At 36.4% G+C, this 27,029-nt stretch overlaps 1 protein-coding gene across 5 annotated transcripts in view; it reads left to right on the forward strand.

Annotated features, from left to right (window-relative positions):
• PRDM5 (PR/SET domain 5) overlaps positions 1-26,661 on the forward strand; it is an 85,855-nt gene extending 59,194 nt beyond the window's left edge. For 4 of the 5 annotated variants that reach the window (XM_086464217.1, XM_086464218.1, XM_086464219.1 and 1 more), the window contains 3 exons: positions 8,116-8,201; positions 20,877-20,981; positions 26,497-26,661. In XM_086464217.1, the coding sequence (XP_086320343.1) occupies positions 8,116-8,201; positions 20,877-20,981; positions 26,497-26,661 (356 nt within the window). The remainder of the gene's footprint in view (positions 1-8,115; positions 8,202-20,876; positions 20,982-26,496) is intronic. The other variant, XM_086464220.1, reaches the window with a different exon arrangement.
• The last annotated feature ends 368 nt before the right edge of the window (positions 26,662-27,029 follow it).

Genomic DNA, 27,029 nt, shown 5'->3' on the forward strand with positions numbered 1-27,029 from the left:
ATGTATCTGTAGCTAGTCAGTGAACAGCTTGCAAATGTCTACAGATAGGTTGTTTCTATTCAATAACTTATAAATGATGTCTCTTTTATCTACTGAATTTAAAAAGGAGCTTGCAGAAGGCCTCAAAGGTAAGGATTCTGCATTTTAAACCTTTCAGTTTATTCATCATTGTCCTATTTATCTCCAGACAACAGTTAAATCTTTAAAAGTACCTGTAAAATTTCATGCAGCTGTCAGCTTCCGTGAATGAGGAAATGTTCTTATAAGGGATGGATTATTTGAATGCTAGTGACATCTTCAGATCAAATGAATTACTGATTGATTAATGCATATACTTTAAAAGATTTGGTTGACCATTGGGTGCGGTGAAGTCATAGATGTTAATGCTCCATTCATAGGGAAACCAAATTGCTTAATTCCACTGATAGATGCAAAGAATGAAACTGTTTTATTCTTTAAAGTGTGTTGGGGTTTTTGTGACTAAAATTTTAATACCACTGTAGAACTGATGAGAGTCTGTAAGTGGTAGTTATTTCATGATTTACAGTACAGATTCAGATAGCCTTCTTATTTAGTAGGGTCCTTTACTAGTCTTTATAATTCATTTAGTTACAAATAGCTAAAATGTGAATTATATCATGATACCCTTTATGGACAAGGTATCGTCCGTAAAACATTTTGACTATTTATCTTAACTACAGTTTCTGAATAAATGCAAAACTTTGCAAAAAAATACCCAAAAACCAAACCCCAAACAATTTTCCTAGCTTTGAAAAAACCCCTTCCATGCCTCAAAGAAAAAAAACATGGCTCAATACTTAGAAGAAAGGGTATTAATAGGAAAGAAAAAAAGGTTAAAGCAATCTTTTTTCCTTATTTTTAAAAGAATAACATTCAAGGTAGTTTGTTTGGGTTTTTTTTTTCCTATTAAATATGTGACCATTTTTAAATGGGAAATGCACTTGGTTGACTTACATAAAAGCAATTCCAGTTCTCCCTTGTGCCTGGAAAATAGACAAGTATCAGAGCTTGGTTAGAAGTTCACAAATACACAGGCTTAGGGTTGTTAATCATTGGTGAAGAAAAAAAAAAGGCAAAATTATTTAAAGGCAGGTCAGAATTTTGTATAGGCCAGATCACTGTTTTTATTGACTAGTCCAGGCATCATAAAGAGAGCAGCTAGCTGCTGCAGTTGGCCAAGCTTCTTGATTACTCACCTCTTACTTTCCCTTCCTAGAATCGCTGGTCAAAATTATAAAAAAGCTTAAGAAACCTAAGGTATTAAATACTTTTGAAAATGCTACGCAATATCTAGAAAATTGTCACCTCTACACAAGAGGAAACTTATTATTTTGAAGAAGTGTTTGTCTTCTCAAGGGCCATATGATATGCTGCACAACACCAAGGTTGTGAAATGTACCAAATATTTTCTTAAAGTGTGAATATTTAGTCTTCATTAAATAATTGGTTTTCTGGCATTTTCTAATTTAAGTTCTGTTGAAATCACTTGGTTCCTTGAGTTCCTATTCAATTGAATTTTAATTTCTAATGAAGTTCCTTTCATGTGGGAGAAATTCAGTTCTGTGTATCTTAGGTTTCTTTCTGTGTACATATTTATATAATACATTCACTGAATTCTGTACAGTTAAGGTCACAAACTTCCTCTTAATTTGATGGGAACACCATATACAGAGGAACAGCAGCTGAGGATAAATGTGTAAAGCTGTCAAGTGCTCTATATGAGCAGATAATGTTCTAAAGCATATGTCACAGATTATAATTTTGTTATATCCGTTAACCTTTTGCCCATCCTTACTTGCTGTTGAATGCTGTCATCACCCCAGATTATCTCTGACTAAAAAAGCCCTCTTGCAATTCCCATTCTGGGCTGCCCTGTTGATCACCTGGTATGGAGTGTTGCATGTGTGATCCAGATGGCCCCCTTGCCTCCAAATTCCTCCTCAGGTGAACTGCCTTCCTTCTACCACAGTTGGGTGGTGGTGGAGTCTCCCTTCTTCCCCTCTCCCCTACCCCAGTCTTAAATTAGGCCTTTAGAAAGGATTATGCTTTACCCTACCAACTGTTATGAAAATTAACATTTTGAAATAATACACCAATATATATACAGATATTTTTCTTAAAGAAATAATCTTCTAATCCTTATAATATGTGGTTCAACATCTGAAAAGGAGCTATATTTAGAAGATGGTAAATAGTCGTGAAAGATTCTGAGGGAGCACACTGCCATAATTACTCGTTAAATTTTTTAAAGAAAATTGAAGAAAACAATTACTTTTAAGTTACATATACTGCACGTGGTCTGATGTTCAGTGCAGTCGTCATAAGTATCTTTTCTGATGTTTGGGTTGACCTAGAGCAATGTTGCTTAATACCTCAACAGACCAAACATAGACATATTAAAAAGTATAAAAAAACCCACTTGATAATTTCACTGCGAAGTTCAAATTCTTCATTCCTTAATACAGCAGTTCCAATAAAGACAGAAAGTCTGGGAATTGGTACGTGTGTACCTTAGAAGTGTATACAAGTGACCAACCGAGCCCATGGGAACGGGGACAGTTCCAAAACTGAATGTAGGAGCTCGGCAAATGCATGCTTTAGCATGCTGTTGAGCATCTTCTCTGTGCCTCTGCTTCTTTTTCGGTTTGCTGGTTTCATCAGACACTTTTGTTATAGTATGTTCAGGTTAGGACTATTTCTCTGTTGCATGTTTCATTTATCCCATTTGATGATGAACCTACCTGAGGTCACTGTTTCAAAGTGTTCACCAACATTGGTGTTTATATTAGGTTTCCACCTGATTTTCTAATTGGCTTTTTTTTTTTTTTTTTGTGGCTAAACTGATTACAGGGAATGCAAAATACAGTGTGGAAATAGCAACATGTGTGACTAATTCGAATTATTGCATCTCAAAGTCTTTATTAAATGTCTAGCTGTAGCCACTGAAATCTTGAAGAACTAATGTGTATTTGTTGCTTAATTGTTTTGCTCCCAGAGGTATCTAAGTTTGGGAAATCTGGGCACTAAACTTGCTATAAGTACTGCCTTATTTGATTGCAAATGTCTCATAGGAGACTCCATCCTGGGTTGAACTGAAATGGAAGAATCTGATGTTTAACTTCTTATGATACGTTAAGGTCCAGTAGGTATTGTGATCTTAACCTAGAGATGTACACATGTGAGCAAAAAAAAAAAAAAAAATTCTATCGTGACATGTTTTCAGATCAAAATCCCGTATGGTTTTCAATCATGGAATTGTTTTTTGTAATCCTTGTATTAAGGTTAAATTTATTTTTATTATGTTAAAAGCTTTGGTTTTGTTCATACAAAATCTGGAAGTAGAATGTCTAGACTTTGAATTATATTAAATCCACTGCAATTTATCCAAGGATTATTTATTTGGGGTTATTTGTGCAGAAGTGCCATTAATGTGTTGAGCAGCGTGCTCTCGGACAGCAGGGACATGACAGTCAGCTGTAACTTGAGGATAAACATAGCATTTATTAAGTCTGTCTTACTTGCATGTTTTGCTATTTTAACGATAGCAATTGTTCTTGGTTATTGTTGCATTCACAACATTACTTCTGGGCATGTTGACTGGACAATCTGTCAAATAAGGATGTATTTAAGATGTATTGATACCGTACTGAAGTAGAAAGCCTGGTGAAATATTTTAGTGAAAAGTGCAGATCATAGTCTCAGTTGTGGTTCAATGGCAGAGTTGCAAACAAGAAGGAAAAAGGTCAGGCCTTTTTTCAGATGTTTTCGAAACATGAAGTGTTAGGATTAAGGCTCGGTAGTGTATTTGGAAGCGAAAAGATTTTTTTTTTTCCTCTGTGTTATCCATGTTTGGTTGGTTTTTGGGTTTTTTTTTTTTTTGTTTTGTTTTTTTTGTGGGTTTTTTTTTTAATATAAAGCACATTTAAAAAAAAAAAACCCACAACCACCCACCCTTACTCTGTGAAATAATACCTTTGAAAACTTACTCTACTATCCACTGTATTGAAAAGGCAGTATAGTAAAAAAAAAAAAAAAAGCGCTGATTTACTTCAGTATGATAGATACCTCTGGTAAGGATCTATCATTGCCTCAAATGCAAAGATGTTTTTATATTTTATTTATACTTATCTATAAAAATGTATTTCTCTAAAGATGTAGAGTGCAAATGGCGTAACTATTAAATGGCGTCAACAACTTCACCTAAGGTGTACCCTGTCTTAGTATGATGTTGTCACGCACTGACACCGTGTCTTGTAAGCATGTTTCTAGCAGTAAACTGAAGAAGAAATTGCAATTTGTCATAGGGGAAATGGCCTTCTTTTATTTTGATGATTAGTAACTCCTTTTTGTGAGGACAAGAGAAATAGATGAAGGTACATGACTTGCAACATCATTTCACTTGCTTGTCTTAGTCATTCTTACTTTTAATCTCCTAACAGATCCATTCCTTTTCTTACCTGCTAAGTTTTACATCTGGAAATCTCCAAGTATTTATTGTGTGTGAGTTGATCTGAAGTTTAATGTTCCAATACTTACAATGGATTTTTAGTGGTCTTTGCTTGATTGCAGACAAATATGAAAGCACTTATGGGTAATGTCACTTCCCCAGGGGCTTTTATCACATCGCACTTGGTCTCCAGTTTTTCTTAGCGACAATCCTAATCTTTGAAGCGCAAAACCCTCTCATTTGTGGACACTTGCAATAGTTCTGTATGAAGCAGTGCACTTCAGCAAACCTTTATGTGTGGGAGGAATATAGTTAGCATTCATTACTTCAAATCTGTTTTTTCTCTATTGTCGTCTTATGCCATTTACATCTCACAGTATTAAAGAAAGGATCCGCTACTCCTGTTTCTGCTACAGATAGACTGTGTAAGACTTGTCTTGGGGACTGACTGCTTCCCCAGTAGTGTCATTGATGAATCTGTTACTGGGATCATCCTGAAGGGCAACTGACTGGTAGCATGAACAATATTTGTTTAGACTAGTTCTGAGGCAAGGAGGGAAGTTAATTTTTACCAGAGATAGAGAATTAGTAAGTAGGATTGTAATAATCTTGCCAAAATCTGCTGTCCTTAAGTTCAGGCATCTAATCTGAATTAGTTTTCTAGGCTCCTGATACAGTAACTAGAGAAAAAGATGCATTGACTGAGGACAGTTCATTCAGTTCTCAGGCAGGCAACAGAGTTAGGCCATTTCCAAAGAGCAATTCATCCTAACTTTGTTCTATCCTTAATTTCACTGGGATTCAGAACAACTAGTTAAAATTAGACATTATATTTTCACAGGGCTGATGTCAAATGAGAGGAATCTTACGCTTGTTTACAGATCAAATAATTTTAAAATACAAGTTATTTTTACTAAAACCAATTATAAATATCCATATATATCCATATATTTCTTACACAGGGACAGAAACTTGTCTTTGGACTGCTCACAGAGAGACTAAGACATTTATTCTAAGAATAATGTCTTTGAATAATGGCTGTCGCAAGCAGAGATTTGTTTTAAGTGGCCCACAGTTAATTTTGTAAAATCCTAAAACTCTTTGAGGTAGAAGGAAAGTTACACATTTAAAAGATGTGTGAGGACTGGGGAAAGAGTTGCTTATGTAAGTGCAAGAGCAGTTGTATGCGTTTTGGGCATACAGCCTACAAAGATTACGCCAAAGAAAATAACATAAAAAGTAAGAGGAACACAAAAATTAGTTGGGGTATCATTTAAGTTATTTTACAATTATTAACGACACAAGTTCACGAGAAGTTGTTTGTATAATTTAGAAACATAGGATGTGACGAAGCATCAGTGTCAAGTCAGAGCTTGCAGTCTGTGTTACATGGTAAACTCGTTTTTTGGAACAGTGGAGAGTTCTGACACTTTGCAGTATGTAACAGCTGCTTGAAGCCAGCCTTTTTCAGGTGTAACATGTTGATATGAAGTCATACTGTTGCCCTCTACTGGCATCTGATGAAAGCTGTTAGGGCCTTTCTCATCAAGTAGCGTTGTCTCCATGGTTAATTTCCGAAGAACACTGTTAATCCATCTCAGACATACTCAAAACCATTCTTTGAAAGGAAAAGTCTTTCTCTTTGAAGAGACTTGGGGGTGGGGGGAGAGACGGAGGAGGGGTACAACTCCTACCTGTCAATGCTCATCTGCTTACAAACTGCTGAAAGCTTTAACTTCTACATTCAGAAGCCCGAAAAGATAAAAATGTTGGCTGAATTAAGTACTTGTGTACTGACAACTGTCGGAGTGTTTGAATTTCAGACGCATGGATTAAAGACATTGAGGGTCATGAGCGAGAGTATTGTATTTCAAACTGCTCAATGAAAACACAGCTCTAACAGTGTCATTGTTGTCATCATCCTAAAACGAAACCCCCTGAAGTTCACATAATTGTGCTTTCTGAGCGATGGCAGAATACAAGAGAGAAATATATTTGTATTTCACAAGTACTGTGCACACAGCTTTTTGCTGCTGTCATAAACAGAGTTATCTGAACCGTACTAAATGACAAAAAAGAACAGAATATTGACTACAGAGGGTTTTTTAATCCTCTTACTTAAATAATCATCTAATCTCAACTGCTCTCAGATCTCTACACAACCTGTCACTATATGGAGATTATGTACATCAGTTGATCAACTGCACTGTATCACAGAAGAGCTGCTTCTGTAATCTGTCTCCGTTACATGCTTTTTGTGATACTTTGACGTCTTGTTCCCAAGAAAGAAAACATCCCGTATCGTCCCTCTGAGCAATCATGGAGGAGCACCTCATGTGGAGAAAAGAGAAGACAGATGAGGCTTCCTTTTTCTAAATCAAAATGAGCATCCCTGTCATTAGGGACCGTGGAGCTTTAAGTGCTTATCTGTGTTACCACCACCCTCTTACACTCTGATCTTTGGCGTATCAGTGAAATATGTCTGTTTGGTTTTGGGTTTTGTTTGCCTGTTTGTTTTTTAATTGAAGACTGTAGTTAATCTTACCTATTTTCCAGGACTGTGTGTGAGCGTTAATAAGCTTTTGACGTTTGGACTATGTTAAATCTGTACATGCAAAGATCTTTCATGAGCAGAAAGCTGCGCATTGACTTAGAATAGACTCTGCATAATTTGTATTTTCAAATAAATGTTTGTTACACCTTCAGCATAGAAACAATTTCGTTTTGTTAATAGAAAAACAGTTGTTGTGTCTTAATTCATTGAACTATATTTTTGTACTAGGAACAACCTGATACTTGCTCCTAAAGCGTTGTCTACAGAAAGGAGACAATCAACTCAAATTCCAGTGCGTTGCCTAAAGAGTTAAAAATTAAAATGCTCTTGAGGAATTACTAAGCTTTATCACTTCTGAATTGTGGAGTTAGCTTAGAAACTCTTCGCTCTGATTCTGAATAGCTTAGTATCCGTATTAGCGTAATGTGAGTTTCGGAAAATGGATGCTAAATGATATCAGTTTAATGGAGCATTAAACTAAATACCTTTAAGATATGGGATGCTGCAAGGGAGTTGCTAAGACCCTTCTGCTTCCATTTCAATCATAAATTGTGACACAAAAATTGAGGAAAATCTTGATTAACTAACTCCCAACAGTTAGTTCTACTTAAAGAAGAGTAGATTTTTATATTTCATTGGGATTCTGACACTCAGAAGGCTCTAAAAATGACTAGATGTGAAATAGCAGAAATATTTTGGGAGCAGTTAATGCTTAACCATAAAAATGGGCATGTGTAAATCACTGTAGAACATGATTTGGGCAAGGGAAGTTTTTTTTTGTTTGTTTGGTGTTTTTTTGTTTTGTTTTTGGTTTTTTGCTTTTTTTTTTTTCTTCCCCCCCTCAAGACACTCTATGTGATATGTTGCTAGAACAAAACCAAGCAGCGAAGAGTAATATTTTGATCTAGGCCTGTATCCTGCTCTGGTGAACTTTTGGTTGTAATTTTCCTAATGCTTAGTTCTCTTGTTTTTTGAACCAAGTGTGAAGAAAAGTTCAGGAAAAAAAGTACTTCTGTTTGACAAATAACCGTGCTGTGAGGTCTTCCTATACTGAGGCCATATTTATGGATTCTAATGCTTTTCTTGTTTTCAGGTGAGCGTCCTTACCAGTGTCCTTACTGTGACAAAGCTTTTAGCAAGAACGATGGATTGAAGATGCACATTCGCACCCACACAAGGGTAAGTGTATCTTAGTTTTTATGGTTACTTGAGGATTGTCTATGAATCATAAGTGGCAAAAAGTAAATAATTACTGTTCGTGTAGAGATTAGGCTATACCAACCGAGATACTTTATACTTGCCAAAATAAGAGGCAAAGATTTAAGTCATTAGCTGTTAAATTCTAATTAAACTCCCTTACTGATCTTCTATCTTTTTTGCGATTAATTTCTTATATGTTGAAATAATAGCAGTACTAACATCTTCTTTTAACCTATGGTTATTTATAGGTATAAATTAATGTTTGCGATTGTTTACTGAGTAAAAAATTCTGTAAATACTTCACTATTCTCAATCACTATTGATTCTTATTCTTTCCTTTAAATTCCAGTTACTGTGAGCTTTTGCAGAGACTGTACTTTACTGATGACTTTATTTAGCTTTTATTTAACTGAAGGCAGAATGAAAGGCAAACTGCAGATGCCTCCAAGATTATTTTTGAACCTTGAGTCTCAGTTGGCACAAAGGTTCCCTGTTTTAGGAAATTTCTTGTCATGCGTGCATACTTACTAGAGGACAAAGGCGGGATCTTGGCCCCACTCGGCCAGCAAAGAGATGGAGAGCTGTCTTCAAACAGCTGGATGTGGATTCCCTTAGTGAAGGGAGATCTCCCAGTGAAGTTAAGCTAGTCTAGCGTTCCATATGCTACCTGCTACCTCCTCATGCACTGTAAAAAAAAAAACAAATAAAAAGTTACAAGTAAACTGTAGCTTTTACTAGTAATCCCTTGGGAGCTGTTACTGCTCACAGAAGTCAAGGTAGCCTTGAGGCTAAACTGAGAAAGTTCTTTATCTATGAGGAAATAGGGAGGATGATAGTTAAGTTAGTAGTCTCCATACGCAAATCTGTGCACAGAATTAGCGGTCTAAATAAGTAAAGATAAGATCAAAACTGTTTAATATTCTACTATTCTACCTAGGTCTTGAGGATGTTAACTGGAGGTCCTAGATAAAGTTTTAGTTCATGCACCCCTAACTTTAGTTTAGAAGTTATCAGTAGTTTGTGCAATGCTTCCTGGTAGTTCACTGGGAGCAGGCTAGTCCCATGATGTTAGTTGTTTCTCCTTCCTTCTAGCTGTTAAATCACTTTAAAAAATGCTATAAAATCCTTTCTGTTCTTACTGTCCTATGTTACTGTTTTTGCACCAGGAAAATTTTCATTACCATGTATGTTCTACATGGTTGTGAGTGGGAGGAGCGGTAAACAAGACTAGCTGTGAAATAGTGCCAACTTTAATTTTTTCCTGATTTGTCATACAGTTTGAGTAAAAACAACCATCCCGACAGCCTCGGGGTGGGGGATAAAAAAAGAATGAGAAAAAAAAAATAGAGAAAAGAAGAAAGTATGGGCCTTTAGAGCCTGTAATGATGTATCTCTGTTGACTAATGATTTACACCAAGTGATGATTTCTTCCAAAATGCCTGCTCGTGAGTGCGGTTACAAACATTATCTTCACTGCTTAAGAGCTGTAAATTAACTGATAGCAGTTATTTACAGCAAGAATGCATATCCTACAGTCTTAGAAAATGTAGTACTTCAGTGGAGGAAAGCTGTGCATTTTTTCTTGAAAGTTGTATACATCAGCCCTGATTACCTGGACAGTGCAGATAATAAAACATGCAGATATACTATGTTAACAATTAAAACAAAAAAGTAATTTCAAAGCAGAGATTTTTAATTGCACTGAATGGAAAACTTGGAGTTGCTCTTTAGCTGAGTGTACTTTCTTGGGATGATTCTTGCTCATAGCTATGCTCTGAAACATAATTTTGGACTGTAGTAGAGATTTTACTATTTTATTGTTGTTTGGCTACTTGCTACTACCTCTTCTATGTAACTTGTTGCTTACATATATTCCCATACTTCATCATATTTTGCTTCTGTTATATGTGAGAAAAAAAAAATCTCTGCAATCTGCAGGCTGGCTCCAAAATGCTTCTATAAAATTGAACTGAAAGACAAACTGAGGACTTTACATTAATTTTGAAACAGGAGGAAGAAGAAAATAATTTAAGCATGACTTATGAATGATAGAAGAATGATTCAACTGATGTTTGTTAATTAGCTAATAGGAAAGAGAAGATTTAGGAAAATAGATTTTACAGAGTGCAGATTTCTTTTTAATATACATTATAATTAGACAGACTTTGTGTTGCACTAAGAACATAACAAGATTTGATTTTAAAAAGTCTCAAAATGTTCTGCTGTATCATATAGTCAAAATATCATCCTTGCAGAAAGAAAGAACTGGGTTCACCAGATGTGGTACGAGTGTTTCAATATATTTGAGACGTCGTTATTATCTAAGCCTGAACAGGTCATATTTCAGTTTTTCTTTTTTGTGTGTGCTAAGCAGACTACTGGAAGTGTTTGCAATAATGCTAGAAGATTAAAATACGCAGGCACAACATGGGTTTTTTTAGACCTTGGTTTGGCGTTTTGATTCTTTTTGCAATCATGCTGTTTATATGCTACTCGTGTTCTGATGCTTCCCAATGAAGCTCATTAGTCTACGAATGGCATTTTATGTTGGTTTATCCCCAAATAACTATTTTGTATTTTGAGGTAATCGGAATCAGTATTGATGACGTTAATATTGCTAGTAATTTTGAAAATCAGATCATGTTGCTATCATCTTGCATCTCCCAACTTTCCCTCTTTCTCACATTTCAACACGTTATTTAAAATCTAAATAGAACTGGACAGCTAAAAATTGTAAAGTCTTAGTGGGAGAGGAAAAAAATTGACTAGTAGTATTAATAAAAACAACAGAACAGAAAGGAAAGTTTATTATGAACTTTCACAGATTTCAAAGTCAGAAGGAGTGGTTATGCTGAGTTTGTTCTTCTGCAGAGCATTATCCATGCAGTACTGTAGAATAATAAGCTGTAGTTTGTTCAGATGAGTAAATATTAGTAGAGGTATAAGGGAATAAATATGTATTTTAGGTGGTGTGATTCAGACATAAGTGGAATAGAACTTGAGTGGTGAGGGGAGTTTGGGTATTTGGAAGGAATAAGAAGGAAGAGGGAGAGATAAAGTACTGAGAGGTAAATTGAAAAAAGACCATTATTTCCAAAAGCAATAGTGTGCTTGGCAGGAATATGAAGATTTATTTAACGTTTGTATTAGGTTGATGCTTGCCATGAATGTAGTGGTTGACATTCAGGATCTCATTAAGAGACACTGAAAAACTGAAATAATTGATCCTGTTGTGTTTGATATTGTTTATGCATGCTTTTTAACTTGGTGTGTTGAGAGAAAAAAAAAAAATCTAGAAAAGCATCCAGGAAACAATCAAAAAAACATGTTTTAGTAGAGAAAACAGTTGTTTAGTATGGAGGTTATATAGTAGTCTTGTAATATCAAGATCACCTGCCTTGAGGTTTCTCTGAACACAGGGATGCTAGCAAAGCTGAAATCTGTGCGCTGAGATGCAGAACTCTTGACGCTTTCTGCCGTGTACTTTAAGACCAGGCAGGTCTGTCGTTACTGCCTGAGGTGTTCTCTCCTTTCCTCTTTCCCACCATTTCATTCTCGAGTAGGTACATGCTACTTGCTGGAAGAAAAGGTGGGAATTCTCCAGTACTCTTGCTCATTTAGTCGTATTCTGTCTTTACTCTGTTTTGTAGAGGTGGTTGAGTTATGGATATGAAGATGATTTGCTTTACAAGGTTGATAGCCTAACATATCTTTGTGTAGTACCGACAGTTGAATTTCCAGCTTTGAGCATTTCAAATCTTCAACCAAGAGGAATATAAGCTGAACTGAAAATTCTGATCTATTCATGTGTAAGTCTTTTTTTGGAGTGAATGCATGCAGTTATACCTCTGGTGCTCAGGGTAGTCATGGTCTAATTCTTCATTCTGGAAATCAGAGACTATGTGTATGTTAACGTGTAGTACAATGCAGTAGTAGGTAGGTAAAGAGAAACAGTTGGTGCTGAGCATTTGATGTTTATCTTGTATGTGTTTCAAGGATTTTACTGCTATTGTGTGTAGTCTGGTCCTATGGACTGAATGCAAAACAGCATTCCCTGGAATGCATTAAACCTTCTGGATTGATAGAAGTTTGTAAAAACTTTTCCAGTGAAGAAAGATTATACCTGTGCAGAAATAGCTTGAAACTCCTCAGCATGATACTATTTCACTATAACTTGTTCTGTGAGCCTAGGCCAGTTAAATAAAGACAAAAATAAAGATTAGGAAATAAAATTGTAGTGTGTTTGCCAATGTTTGAGTACTAAGACCAAGAAAAGCCAGGAAGTCACACCTGAAATGTTTCTCTTCAGGCATCCAATGTGTTGACTTTTCAAGACAAAAGATTGTAAGGATGTTGGCTATTCCTTTTCTTACCTTTTCCTTCACACACATTTTATTTTGAAATTTATTCTTGTGTGCAAAATAATTATTCAAAGAATAAAGAACAAGGTCTATAAATCCAGAAGGTGGTTTTCTATCAGCTAAACCTAGCAATGTGGAAATAAACAACCATAGTACCCTTCCTCAAGGACTATTCTTGTAAATATCTTGGAAAAAAAGATTCTGGTCTTTTGGCCAGAAAAATTGTGAAGTAGCTTAAAAGTAATAATATGGCATTCAACAAGGAAAATGCCATTGTAGAGATTAAATCTAGATATATTTTACCAGTGGGATTAAATGCCAAACCTGATCTTGTGGATCAGGGAAGGCTGCTGGAAAAATCATTGTAGAAAGTTGATTAAAGTCTGTCAGCTGCTAAACTGAGTACAACCTGGGTGGCCACAGGTGGCAGCTCAGACTCTGGAGTAAGCAGAGAAGGTAAGCCAAAACTCCTACTGACAATGTAAGAAGAAAATAGCAAAGACCTAATATTAAAATGTCACCTGAGTACTGATTTGTTTCTATGAAGGCTGACGGGTTTGGTTTATGGTTTGGTGGGGTATTTTCACTTTCCTTTTTTTTTTTTTCTTAAGAAGAAGAAATATAACAGCCTAAGAAAACATAAATGAGGAACTCATTGAAGTTCTTGATGAAATGAATTTACAGACCCTATCAGCTTTGAGGAAATACACACATACTTCCAGCCTTCGCAGTACAGTAAACTTCAGCTCTTTCCTAATGCTTTATTCAGTGCTTTACATAATATTGCATAGTTTGAGCTTAAACATGTAGAGAAATTATTGTATGTCACTGCAATATAATTGCTAATGTTCGGAAATATGATCATTGATAGGTTGTTGTCAAATTGATATTTACATTACTTTCAAAAATGGTAGTTTTATTACAGTTTGTTTCAGTTAGATACATGGCAGTGATGGAAAAGAGAGTGGAAGCCATTTGCAAAGGGTTTTTCATCACTTGGTTTGAATATTTAATATTTATACTTTGAAGATATAAGATACATGTAATTTTTATAGCTTGTTTAAAAATCTCATTTCTGGTGGTTGGAAGTCTGCTGGCTGTAATGCTCAAATTGTACATTTCTGAGGTAATATTTAAAATTATGGAAATTAGATGTATTAGTAGGTACATTTCTTTGTTTCATGCATAAATGCCTACTATTTAAAAATGCATTAATCTTTATGTTTGAAAAGGCACCTAGTGTTCAGAGAGTATACTGTAAGAAATAGAGCAAATTAAGTGATAAACGTATCTTTGCAACTCTGCAACTACCTTTATTTGTCCACAGTTGAAATGCTTGGCCAGTGTGTGTACATTTTTTTTTTAATATATATATGTGTGTATATATATATGTATATGTGTGTATATATATATTTATACACACACACACGTTGCGTGGACTGGTCAGTAGATTGCAGTTGATGTTATGTGGCTTCTTGGCACTTAAGCTACCAGCACTCACAGTATGATTGAGGAAGCTTAGTCTCCTATTCTTTCTTGTTCATTTAAAGCTGGACAGCTTACATGCCGTTAGCAGTGTAGCCTCAAAATTGCAAGGATTGGTGTGATCTCGTGGCCTGAGTATTGGACATGTTTTGAAGTCAACTCTTGAACTCCTTAATCTCATAGTTAATTTGTTAGTGGTGGCCGAGAGTGTTAATCTGAAGCTTTTATGAATATGTTTGCATGGGCTGCAGTCCCGTAAGTGACTTCAGTCTAAAGATATCCTTAGACACTGGGGACTCAAGGCCTGATATAGTATGTGCAAGAGTTAGCCAACCTTGAGTTAGTTTTGAGTTTTATTTATGAATTTCATGGGAATAGGTATAAGTCGTGATAAGTATGGAAGATAGGCAGCCTCCTGCTGAGGTTTTCTCTTCAAGTCAGTGTTTCAGCTTGCTGTTGGACCATACAAGAAAACTGTTCTCATCCAGGTCCTGAGTTAAACAGGCTTTCTAAGGCACTCATTTGGAACTTCGCGCAAGCCCCTCTATTCTTTTTTTAGTGCAGAAGAATGTTAAAACAAATTGTGACATAATTTCACTTCTTCTGTATATCGTAGGAAATATTTGGGCCTAAGAAAGTTTAAAAAAAGGTCATGTGTTCTAGAAACAGCATACCATGCTAGTGCCAAAAAAAAAAAAAAATTATTACACTGGGTATTAAATATAGTCTTCTATGCACATGACAGTGTGTAATGAAATAATATGAGGTGTTGATGGAATTTTGAATTTTTTTCAATATTAGATTTTCTCTATATTTCCCTATTGGTGAGACATGAGTGAGTTACCAAACATCTGTCTGAGGATGATGACTTTGCCAGTGCTGTGGTTTCCTTGCCTGTGGAATCTGTGCTTGTATACAGAATGTGAAAGGTTTGAATCCCACTGCACCTCTATTTTCACACTCTTTTTTTTGTATAAGATGATGAAGATCATCATCTTTCCCTCATAGAGTGAAAACATATTTTTTTAATATATTGATACTGTCCTTTTTTCCAAGAGCAGATCAACATCTATTGAATTTTCATCACGGCTGATTAAATAAAACTTCCTTCACTAAATCTTAGGAGCAGAAATTACTTCAGCAGTTTAAAAAAACCAATCAAACAAATCTTTTCAGATTGTAGGTAGCAAACAGGCAGAATGACTGTGGAAATTGGGAAGTTAATGGTAAAATAAAGTGCAACTAATTGCATATACTGGAGCTTTTGAAGAAATATACCTTTTTTTCTTCCAGACGGCACTTCAGTGAAAATGCATGGGTGTTTTATTACAAGTTTATTGTAAGAATTTCAGGTTTTTTTTAAAACCCCAAAATCTGAATTAATTGAGAACTTTTCTAACAAACTTCTAATGAAAGTGATGTTTTTGTTTAAATTTGCCAAAATTCTTTGACAGTTGTTTCAACAGGACAGTTTCTGTGCCTACTCCAGTTATTTTTTTAAAGGATCTTACTTCTCGACTGAAGAAATGTGTACTTGTAGTTGTTTATTGGGTTTTAATCATTAGAAGATTCAAATACCTACTACTTCTGTAGAGTTGTAAATTTTCAATCAGCCTTTGACTTCCTGTGTCAACATTTCTTTAGTAATTTAATGCAAGGCTGATAGTTTAAGTAGGCCTCTCTCTGTGGGTGAACCATTTGCTCTAACTTCCAAAAACCTTCCACTTACTAAGAGAGCATCTTGTTAGTTCTTGCATGTTTTTCACACTTAAATACAAAACTGGACTCCATTAACTCGCACCATCTGTGATCTTAAGTGACTTAGCCTCTCTTCTCAATGGGGGATGTGTTGCTAGTGGTGATGACCTAGCAGAAAGTATCACTGGTTAATCAGCTTAGTGGATTTTTTGTTGTTTTTTTTTTTTTTTCTTTTAGGGCTGAAATGTAACTAAACATCATAAGCCACCCTTGTTTCAGTAGGCACTTTACTGTCTGTCTTACTGCACTATACCTCAATTCCCAGCCCTTTGATTAAGTTGAAAGCTGGTCTTTTAAAGAGAGTTGAGTAATACTTGCATGTCACCACTTCATTGCTGGTGAAACTACCCATCACTCTTCTTAAATATAGAAAAGTCCTGTGCATGGACACTGGAATTTGCTGAGGCTTGAAGGTCTGTTACCACAGCTACTGTCTAACAGGTTTTCTTGTAAAGAACAACTTGCTTGGCCTGGCCATCAGCATGGTCTGACACGATCTGTGGGGTGTTTCTGGACCAAGCAAAAAGGTCCTTCTGATTCTCCAGGGCTTCCGTACTTGTTCATCGCTGTTCTGCTTAACTTTTGGTAGAAGTTTGCTGTTAGTGAGGCTGCAGTGAAGGTTGCAGGTTGCTTATGGGTATGCATCATGAACCCTGTGTTAGGCTGCCTCTGGCTGGACTCTTTCCAGGCCCCTAAGATCATGCTTTTCAGGCTCTGTCAGAGCCCTGAACCTTCAGTTCACATTCAGGTGTTTTTTTTGACAGGATGATACCTGTTCTGGTCACTGTCTTTGATACATGCCATGTACAACTGGCTGAAGAGCTCCCGACTGCGGTTTGAGGGACACATCAACATTAATAATTAGTAACAACTGAGGCAAAATCTTACTGGTATTAGGAAAAAGTTTAAAACACACACAAAAGAGGTTTCTGTGGAATACACAGGTGTCTTAAACTTAGCATCGTTCCCTCAATGCCTAAGGTGCCCTTTAGATAATGCTTCCTGGAGTCTGTATTTGTAACTGTCCTCCTTGTTTGCAAGCAGATAACACGACTGGCTTTTCTGCATTTTCAGCTTGGCAAAGCTATAGGATTTCCAGGATCGTGTTTGAGAGGTCAGTTCTTTGTAGCTGCAAGCCTGACTAGTATATTTTAATGTTGTCTGTCAGGTCATGTTTGTTAATTCTAGGCCAGATTTTTCCATTCTTGCCGATTTTTTTCAAAAGAACGTTTTTACTACTTTTTTTTTTTTTTTTCAGTTTTCAGCATGTAGAAATAATAGTGTCTAGATTGTTTTTCTTGCTGTTGAGCTCGTGTAATAGTTCTAAATTCAGATTTTAGAAGTTACTTGGAGGTACTCCTACCAAAGTTGTTCGTCTTTTACTTGTGTAATCAATTTTACCAGGTTTACAGAAAAAAATACATATCGTATTCATATCTCTTGTGGGGAGATACAGTCAAATACAGCAGCAGTTAACAGTTAAAATATTCTGCATTCGAGTATTTCCATCTGCCGTGGTTGTGATATACTTTGTACACATGTTCTATCAGTCTGTTAAAGGTGATGTCAAATGGCCTTGGGAATTGGTTGTGTTCTGGTGTCTTCCTAATGCGAAGGACAATTTGCGCAGACTCCAAGGTAGTCATTTGTGATTCAGCTATCGACAGACAGATGAAGCATGTATTGCAGGCACTGTTTTATTTGTCATAGTTGTTAAAATGTTGAATTCCTCTCAGTTTTAACACTGTGAAGTGAAAATCATCAGAGATGAGAGCTTCTAAGTTAGCGTACCAGTCTTACAGGAAAGCACCTTCCAGAATATGAAGTCCCATTTGGGCTCTCCTTGGCCTTTCTTTGCTTAGAGGCAGGAAGGTTATAAATCCTACTCTATATATTTCTATTTATACCTGGTATACTTAAAAAAAAAAATCACTGCATTATCAGCTACATCCTGTCTCCCTTGCTCTCCCTGCTCTCTTCCTCATTTATATCATCGATAAAAGAAAACACATGTAATCCTCTGGCTTTGCTGCCACCGTAGTCATGGCCTGGCAGATGCTTTTTGAGTAGAGGGTAGATTTATAGTACTAGCAGTTGCTAACTCCTCTGAAGTCAGACTTATATGATCTTCCCAATGACCTCCTGTTTTGTTGACAGTTAGCAGGTTTTCCCCTTTGCTTGATGTTTTAAATTTGTCCAGTTTTGTTCTAATCTCATCGTTGGTCCCTATTGTCCTTTTGTGGTGGCAATAACTTTCTTTCAGATTTATTGCTGTGGTTTTTATCTATTTTATTTTTTCTGTTCACGTTTAGAGCAGTGGTGGTTATGCCAAGCCAACATCATCTTTTCTGTGTTAGAAATGTTGCCTTCTCCAAGTATTGTGCAAAGGAAATTTGATATGAGGGGGAGAAAGAAAAGGAAAAGCACAGAATGTTTTGTTTTGAAGCAATTAGTCTCAGAGAGTGATGTCTTCTTTGAAACCAACAAAACCCCCCAACCTTTTTCTCTGGAGAAAACCTTAGGGCCAAGTTTTGGTCTGGACAACACTACCGATTTTACTGAAATGGACACAGATGTGAATGAAGAGCAGCTTAGCTTAGGAGAGAAGGGGCTGGTGTGAATCAGAATTGTGTCTGCTGAAGTCATTGGAATATACAGATGTAGGGAATCTAAAATTAGATCAAAGACAGCTTTGGATGAGTTTCATGCACTGCATATGCGAATTTGAATACAAATGCCAAGGGGATGGTTAGATATACCCTTTTTTGCCATAGAGAATAATACAAATAGCCAAACATAACCTTGGGGATGATATTACAGCCCAGATTTGTGACTTCAGCTTCCCACAGTTTATAATGGCTTCTTCTCCAAAAGGGTATCCTGAAGTCCATTTTACTCTGAAATGCATACGATAGTCATAATCAAGTTAACTCTTCAAATACCTGAAGAACAAGATGATAAAAAATGAGCAAGTACACCTGGTACAGTTTGCAATAATGAATGTTTTCACAGGTGTTTAAGATGTATACATCATATACTTTACTTTCCAATTTCTGTGGAACAACCTACACAGAGAAAGGCTGTTTTCAGAGAATTCGCAGGAAATGTGGTTTATGTTAACCACAATGCAAAAGCAGTTAAGGGTGTGTTGCAGGAACCTGCTTTTCACCTGACTTATTTGCACGTTTCCTTAAAAATTACAGACCTGCTCCATGAAGTCTTTAGTTAGTCTAGCAAAATTCTCCAGTACATGAAGGTTTTGGTCTAGATGATGATTTTTTTTTTTTTTTTTAAGATCAGCTCAGATCTTTTTTAGGTAATTTATTATGTTTTACTGTATACTGAAGAATTGTGGGAATTACAAAATTAAGATAACGATGGAAAAACATAAAGATGATAAACATGTGTAAGGAGAATCTTGCACAGAAAAGCTCCTTAGTGGCTCCTCTATGGTCCAGTTTGATTATGTGCAGCTAGGCACTGTGTTCTTGGCCTGTGTCAGTAGGAAGATTTGTCTTACATCATACTGAAATGTATTTTATCTCATGATTTGCTCATATCTGAAATTGAAACTACTGGAGAAATGCTTTTCCCTGTGTACACAGCTATGACCTGGTTTTGGTGAGTTAGAGGATTCCTGCTACTACAAGTTGAGATGTTTCTGTCTATGACACTGCATTTTCTAGAAACCTCATGGGTGGGTGCTCCAATACTAAGACCTAGCCTTTACCCCTGCTGAAATCTCTGGACCTGCAAAGAGCTGCCCTAAAGAGAGAGCTTGGGATGTACCCAGAACAACACTGATTTCTAGTCCATTGTATTATGTCTGCAGTTTTTCCAGAGTGCCTGGCAGGCTTCAGCAATATATGGAGACCTGATTGTCCCCTACATATTGTGAGTAGGAATTCGGTAACCAGAGATTTTCTTAAGTTCGTAGCTTCAACGTATAAGCGGAGCTGTTCCTCCTTACTTAACCTTGGATCCCACGTTATCTCTCAAAAGACCATTAAGATTATTGCCTATTATTTCTTAATTCATAGACTTAGCATTTTTATTGCCTATTGATATTCAGTCTTTGTTTGCAATTTAATTCAGCAAAAAATGTTTACTTTGCCTAAAATATTTTTTTTTTACAACTTAAGCAATACAGAATGAGGGACCGCAGTAAAGTAGTAGAATGAGAGTGAAAGAAATATAATAAAGGTGCCTCTAGAGCATCAAAATTTCAATGAGGCAAGGCAATGTGCAGTGCCATAATACTAACTTTTACATTTAATTGATTTATTTAAATGTTGTTTTTCCATACAGTTCTTTTGTAAATTTAATGGAATAAAAGAGGAATTACACCTTATGTAAGTTTCTAAATTAAGGAAGAACTTTAAAGAAGAAAATCTTTATATAAGTGGTTTTCCATACGTATCTAACTATTTATTTGAGGTCAGTGAGCTTGCAACTTTTATAACATCATGTGTTACAGTAGCTGCTAACCAATACTTCTAATAAAAATACAGATGGCTTGGTTGCCATCTGCACTTCTTTTGAGATTCAGCAATGAATATGTGATTAACCTTCTGTCACCACTTTTCAAAATAAGTTTTTTCTCTACCACAGACTTTCCTTGTACCCCCTCTTCTTCTCCTCACCTCTTCCCCTGCTTGGAAACCTGCTAAAAAACCTGAAGTTTTTATAAACATCTTACTTGTCTTCATGCTTTAAGCTTTTGTGGAGGATAAAGGAAAGTACCTTGGAATTTAATGTTTCTGTACCTTTCACATTACAAAAAGCAGACTCCCAGAATGGCTGGGCTTGAAAGACTGGAACAGATAATTAATTCACAAGTGGGTGTTGAAGTGGAAACTGTCAGGCCACAGCTTTCCCAGCTTTCACTTAATCATTTGAAAGTCGTTTTCTGTTGTTTTCACTGACTGTAATCCCTTAGAGAGAATATAAAACTTGCACCATCCAGCATGGAATTCCACTCCTTTAACGACTCGGGTTCTGCGTTGACTCACTTTCACTCACTTTCACTCACTGTTGTCATTTCATACAGGAAAAGCCGTACCAATGTTCAGAGTGTAACAAGGCTTTCAGTCAAAAGCGAGGCCTAGATGAGCACATGAGAACCCACACCGGAGAGAAGCCGTTTCAGTGTGATGTGAGTTGATCTATCCCTTTGTCTTCTTGACTCCAGTGCGGCAGCAGGACTTAATTGCAGTGAGACTATGGCCTTGCACCTCTTGGCTGTGGCATTACACTTCATATGGTCTTTGATTGCCTAACTAATGAAAGACCATTCAGGGAATCTTATGTACCGTCTTCAGCTGCCAAGAGTGTTGCACACCCTTTTATTTTATGGTTTTGGATCCCTTAAGAGTTATTTTCACCATTATTAATGCAATTTGGATGTTGCAAGTTACAAATTCGTGCTGGTTGGGTTCCCATATAAATGGTGTGACAGGTTGATAGTTGGGGATTAGCTTATACAGGAGAAGATATTTAATTCGTTATATGGAATCTGAATGCATCTGATGTTGTTGAACGACACAAATGTGAATTCAGAATTTCCAATTTCTGTTTAGTGAAGTCTGGTCTGATATTTTCAGTGTCTGCTCGTTGTGGTTTTTTATTGTTCAATGAAGAAATCACTGATGCTCCAGATGCTTGCAGTGCTGAAATGCACCATATCATATTACAGTTCATAGATCACTGTCAAGTACCTTTCATTTGGCATACCCCATCCTGTGTACAGCATACCTTGCAGCTTTTGGAAGGTAGATGGGGAGGCTGAATGTGAAGAAACTATTGGAAAAGAGTGTCTTTCAGAATTACCAAATGCCAGAATTTAAGTTGTTGCTTGAGGATTTAGAGAAGGGCATCAGAATAGGGTATAGAATTAGTATAGATGCTTTGGTTTGTGATACTAGCTCTTAATGAGGTAATCACAAGGAACCAACAGCTTTCTGTTACATCCTAGATGGCTCAGTCTGAACAGTTGAACATTTGTTTACAAATTCATAAAATCAGATGCAAAATTAGAATAACCACTTGGAATGAAAGTCACAAGGGTCTGTTAATTGATATGGCTTTTAATAAATAATCTGGTGATATTTCATTGAGAATACATGTATCAATTTAATCAAAAAATCCAGCTACAATATTTTGCTGGTGTCTACAATCAGGAGATTTGCTATAATATTTTGGGATAATCTCAGCCTGGCCCTAGATAGTACCTTGAGGATTGCTATTATTCTAAATCATTGTCAATAACTTTTTCAGCTTGCAGATTTCTATCCTGTTTATCAGCTGCTGGCTAGCTTGCAATTGCAAAAACGCAGTTTTTCCCACAGTGTGGATCCAAGATTCACTGGTCTTGGATTCACACTGTGCTTTTTCAGACCAGATTGGGGTGGTGGTTATGTTTATTCTTTTTTCTTTCTTCAATCGAAAATAGGAGCTATATGAAAACATGCTTTCCTGCTTCAACTATTCCTTCCATTTTCCTCATTAATTAGAGCTGTATTTTCCCAAATCATAGTATTCCTAGAAGCCACTGTAATCTGTATTCAGTCTTAGTCCTTCTCTGAGAATTTTTATGTGCTCTCATTTACCGGAGTTGGTTGGGGTTTTTTGTTTGTTTGGTTTTTTTTTATTTGTTTGTTTATTTTTTTAATACTTTAAATTACTGCCATGTTTCACCAAAATTATTCTCCAGCCCTAGTCTTATGCCAGCTACACATTGCAGAGATTGCTGATTTTTCAGGGTTTGGACATAAACAGCAGCTGACTATTATTCATTCATACATTCTTCAGTTGCCCAGTTGCCTACCATAGACTGCTGCTTAATGCAGACTTGGAGAGTTGTGAAAGTTTTGTTTTCAATAGTTACTCCTTATTTCATCTGGGCTCCACTTCTGTTGGTGCTGGAGACATAGTAAATGTCACCCAGAGCAAACTATTCCTGCAGAGCTGTCTCGCACAATGCATGTTACCAGAGGTTTCAGCAGAAGTTACAGGAAAACCAGTAGTGGACAGTTACAGAAGAAGTACCGATGGGAGACATTTATTGTTGGCTCCCCGGTATTAAAAATTGCTTTTTCCACTCAAATATTCTCACCTGCAGTTTTTTATCCTGCTAGAGATAGCTGTAGATGTTCTCATTCTTCTTCTTATAATGACTCGAGTGGTAATTTATGGCAACAACTTCTGCAAATTCTTAACTGTGGAAGGAGGCTTTGGGGAGGGGACAGTGTGTCACATTACTGTGATGGAATTTCAATAACTGTCTTTCAGTTCTTTCATTAACAGAAAGGGTTAATAACTGTTCCATTCATTGCTCTTTCTACATGTGCCATATTCCTCCTTAGTCAACTTCTCTGAAGTTGTTTGTCTTTCCAACACTTTGGATGACTACTTCCCATGTTCATAATATTTTTTGTTACTATTTTCTGGTTTTTTTTTTTTTTTTTTTTCCACATTTCCATTGCATGTTTTAAGGGGTGAAGGCTTACTATTGGCATACCCTTCCTCATTAAATTAATTGGAAAAGTCTGGAAGGCCAATGCCCAGACCTACTAAGAATTCTTTAAAGGTGAAAACCAGGCTGTGTTTTCAAAGTTTAGCATGTTCATAAATGTAATCGTATGTGAAGTCTCACTGAAAGACAAAGGTCTTAAGAGACTTGAGGGGTTTGGTCTTGTTTCCTACCTGGCGTTAGAAACAGTCATAGAAAATATTCAGCTCTTTCTTCTAAACAACATATTAACATTTGCTGTCAGGATTTTCTATCTTTCTTAGTACCATTAGCATTTACAAACAGGAATTGCCTTCAGTGCCAAAGAACTGAAGAAAACTTTTGCTATCGAAAAATAATGTGTTTTTTATGGGCTCAAGAATAGGCTTCACAACACACCTCTTCCCCACCCAATAGAAACTATTACATACCAATTTTTTGAGACTGCATTTTTGCATTAAATAGAATTTTCTTCCAGAATCAGAAATGAAAGCCATCTCTTCTCTTCCTTTCTCACTCTCCTCTCTCAGGCATGTGGAACACAGGTTACAGTACAGGATTTTGCTACATGTAAAAGTAATCTTTGTACCCTGTTTGATGAAGGTGCTACAATTTATTTATGTGGCCATTTCTGTGTCTTAGCAGTGAACAGAAGCATTTTCAGAACTTACTGTCAGTGATTCAAAGCTTTCACATCCCACTGATAGCAGTGAAAATTGAATATTCCCATTTTAAGGTGAAAATTCTAATATATATCACATAGGAAAGTGAAAATAACAGAAACACAGAAATACAAAATGTGGTTTTTTTCCTAGTAGATTAGACTTCTGTCCTCTTAAGGCCAGCCCATTTTTTTACTGAAAGGCCAATTGAGCTTCAATTGCCTCAGAGACAACAGGTTCTTCTTTGAGGGCAGAAAGGTCAAGTACTGCCTGTCCTGGTTTCTTTCCAGTACAGTATTTCCCTCCACTCTGCCTTTAGTTGACCTTACACTTACTTTCAAATGTCAGTCTTTACCATCCTCCCTACTCAATCAAAACTTTGATCATTTTGAAGAGATTGATTAGAGTTCAAGTGCACATTGGCAGCGTAGTTCTGTATCTATAAAATGTCAGTCTTGCTTATAAAATTGAAATATGAAGCAAACTCTTAAAACACCCCCCCCCCCAAAAAAAACCCAACCAACCAAAAAAACTAAACAAAAACCTCCAAAACTTTTGTGCATAAGCACAGCACGAGATGTATCATCTTTAATCATCCTGTGCATTCCATGCTCTTTCTGAAGAAGTTAGGTAGTAGAACATGCTAGAGCCTTGAAGGAACAGCAGGATGCATTATACTAGTTGCATGAGCATTATAAATGAAAAAATGTGCTTTAAGACTGTGTTATAAGCTGTTTACTTTAAAAATGAAGAGGTGCGTGTAAGATACACAGAAGATATATGTATCTTGTAGCTGTGTATATCCTTGATTGGCTTCCTGGCTTCCAAGCAATGTGTGTTTACAAATATATGATACTTTATGTTTAAAAATATGTTTGTGTTTACAAATATGATACTTTTAACATATCAAGACTTACGAGCAAGCATGATGATTATGATCAGATAAATGATATGGATTCACTTTGTGTGTCTGGTGGAAGAGGAATAGAAAAATGGAATTTGGCAAAAGCAGTATTAAGACCTGACCAGTGGCTGCTGTACGTGATGTTCACTGTCGCTTAACAAAACGGTGGCTGTTGCTTGGGTCTGAAAGAGGTAATTATACATTGAGGGGAAAAAAGTTGGAGAGTTACAGTTGCTGTATAAAAGTCCTCAGTATTACGTCATGTCATAAATTCAAAAATGTTCCATTGCAACAACACATAGAGTGCTCGACTGGGGAAAAATTATTTTGGGTACAAAACTTGCCTCTGGCAATTGCCCTTTTTATATTCGTTGTATGGTTTTGCATTAATTGGCATAAAATACATATACTGCAGGTTAAGGTTATTTACTTGGATAGTCAGCTCTACTTGTCTGTCTTGGTTTCAAAAGGAATCAGTGATCATTCAGCTCTTTCATTTCTAGTTTGATACCAATACAAATTAAAAACTTCATTTTCCTAAAGAGGGTTTGTACTGAGTTGCTTGAGTTTCCTCTGCACAGAAGATATTTTTGTCTGGAATGAACCTGGAATTCTAAGGTTGCAAGCCTATGGATGTTCATTCTTACTTAATTATATGACTCTTGCCTATTTAATTTCTCAAATCAGGAGCATGCTTTCTAAATTATTTTTTTTTCTGGGAGATTCATGCGTGCAATATGTACCTGGATGGAAGGTAAATGTGACAATATAACTGCACAATTTCAATTGCCTTGATATCTTGTCTACAGATTCTTAACTTTTCATTCTAATTTCTCTTGGCTGAACTTGTTCTTAACCTTTCATTTTGGCTTCAGTACAGGAATTTTTATAAGAAGTGATGGTTTTAGCATGGCAGAGTCCCTCATCCCTCTATCCATTTATTCAAATGGCAGAATGAACTGGACTGCTTGGAGTACAGTGGAAGAAGGGAAGCAGCACACCAGATAATATAGCAGAGGAATTGAACCTGCATTTGCAAGATGTTTTCTGTTTTCTTGGCCAGGCAGAGGAAGACTGGAACAATGAGGTTTCCTCTGTAATAATTATTAACCTTTCTTGCAGTGTTCATAGCCTCTTTTTTCCTCCCTCCGTGTAACCGAGCAGTTTGAACCCACAGATGTCATTCTGGAGGTCAGGAAGGAAATACCTCATTTGAGGTTGAGTTGACAGAAGCTTGTGATGTTTTGTCATAATTTTTGGTGCATCCCAGACAGAATAATAGGTTTTAAAAAACCCCCAGATTGTAACTGTGACACCCCAGTGTGTTCATATTTTGAAAATGGAGTATTTTTTTTCCCGTTTTTCTTTTTTTTTTTTTTCCTCTGTGGCTGTAGTACCACTGTTAATGTACAACACTGAAAGATACCAGACAGAGTAATTATCTTTAAGGTGCTTTCTGAAGGAGTTATTCTTCCAAAGACCAGCTCATTTATTAAGTATTGCAGGTATGTGCGGCTGTGGCCTCAGTGATGTAACACAAGGAGCTTTATATGTGCTTGAAGTTTAAGACTTCTTTTGTCTTCACTGCCTTTAGGTTTGTGATCTGTCCTTCAGCCTGAAGAAAATGCTGATCCGACACAAGCTGACTCACAACCCCAATCGACCGATGGCGGAATGCCAGCTTTGCCACAAGAAGTTTACAAGAAATGACTACCTCAAAGTGCACATGGAAAATGTCCATGGTGAAACTGACAGCTAATTACGGTGACGTGTGTGAGAAGAATGGATCTCACGTTCCAAAGTGCTCCATTTGTACGTGTACAAACTCCAGACTTCTCACCTGACTAGTAAGCATAGTCAGAAGGAACAACTGTAATGTGTTCACATTATTATTCCCAATTTTTTTTAATGTACTAATAAGATAAAAACCAAAGAAATACATTCGCCTGAAGTAAAACATTACTTGAACATAAAATGTTGAAGATAAAAGAACTTTGGGAACTTTTTAAACCAAAAAAAAAAAAAAGGACAAAAAAAAAAAGCTTTACGCAAACTTTGTCTTCTCAACTACAGCCTTAGAAACTTAGATATTGGTGGCATTACCTGGAAATCTTGGACATTTGGAAC

Source organism: Leptosomus discolor, chromosome 4 (genome assembly GCF_034619465.1).
Source record: "Leptosomus discolor isolate bLepDis1 chromosome 4, bLepDis1.hap2, whole genome shotgun sequence".
Lineage (NCBI taxonomy): Eukaryota > Metazoa > Chordata > Aves > Leptosomiformes > Leptosomidae > Leptosomus > Leptosomus discolor.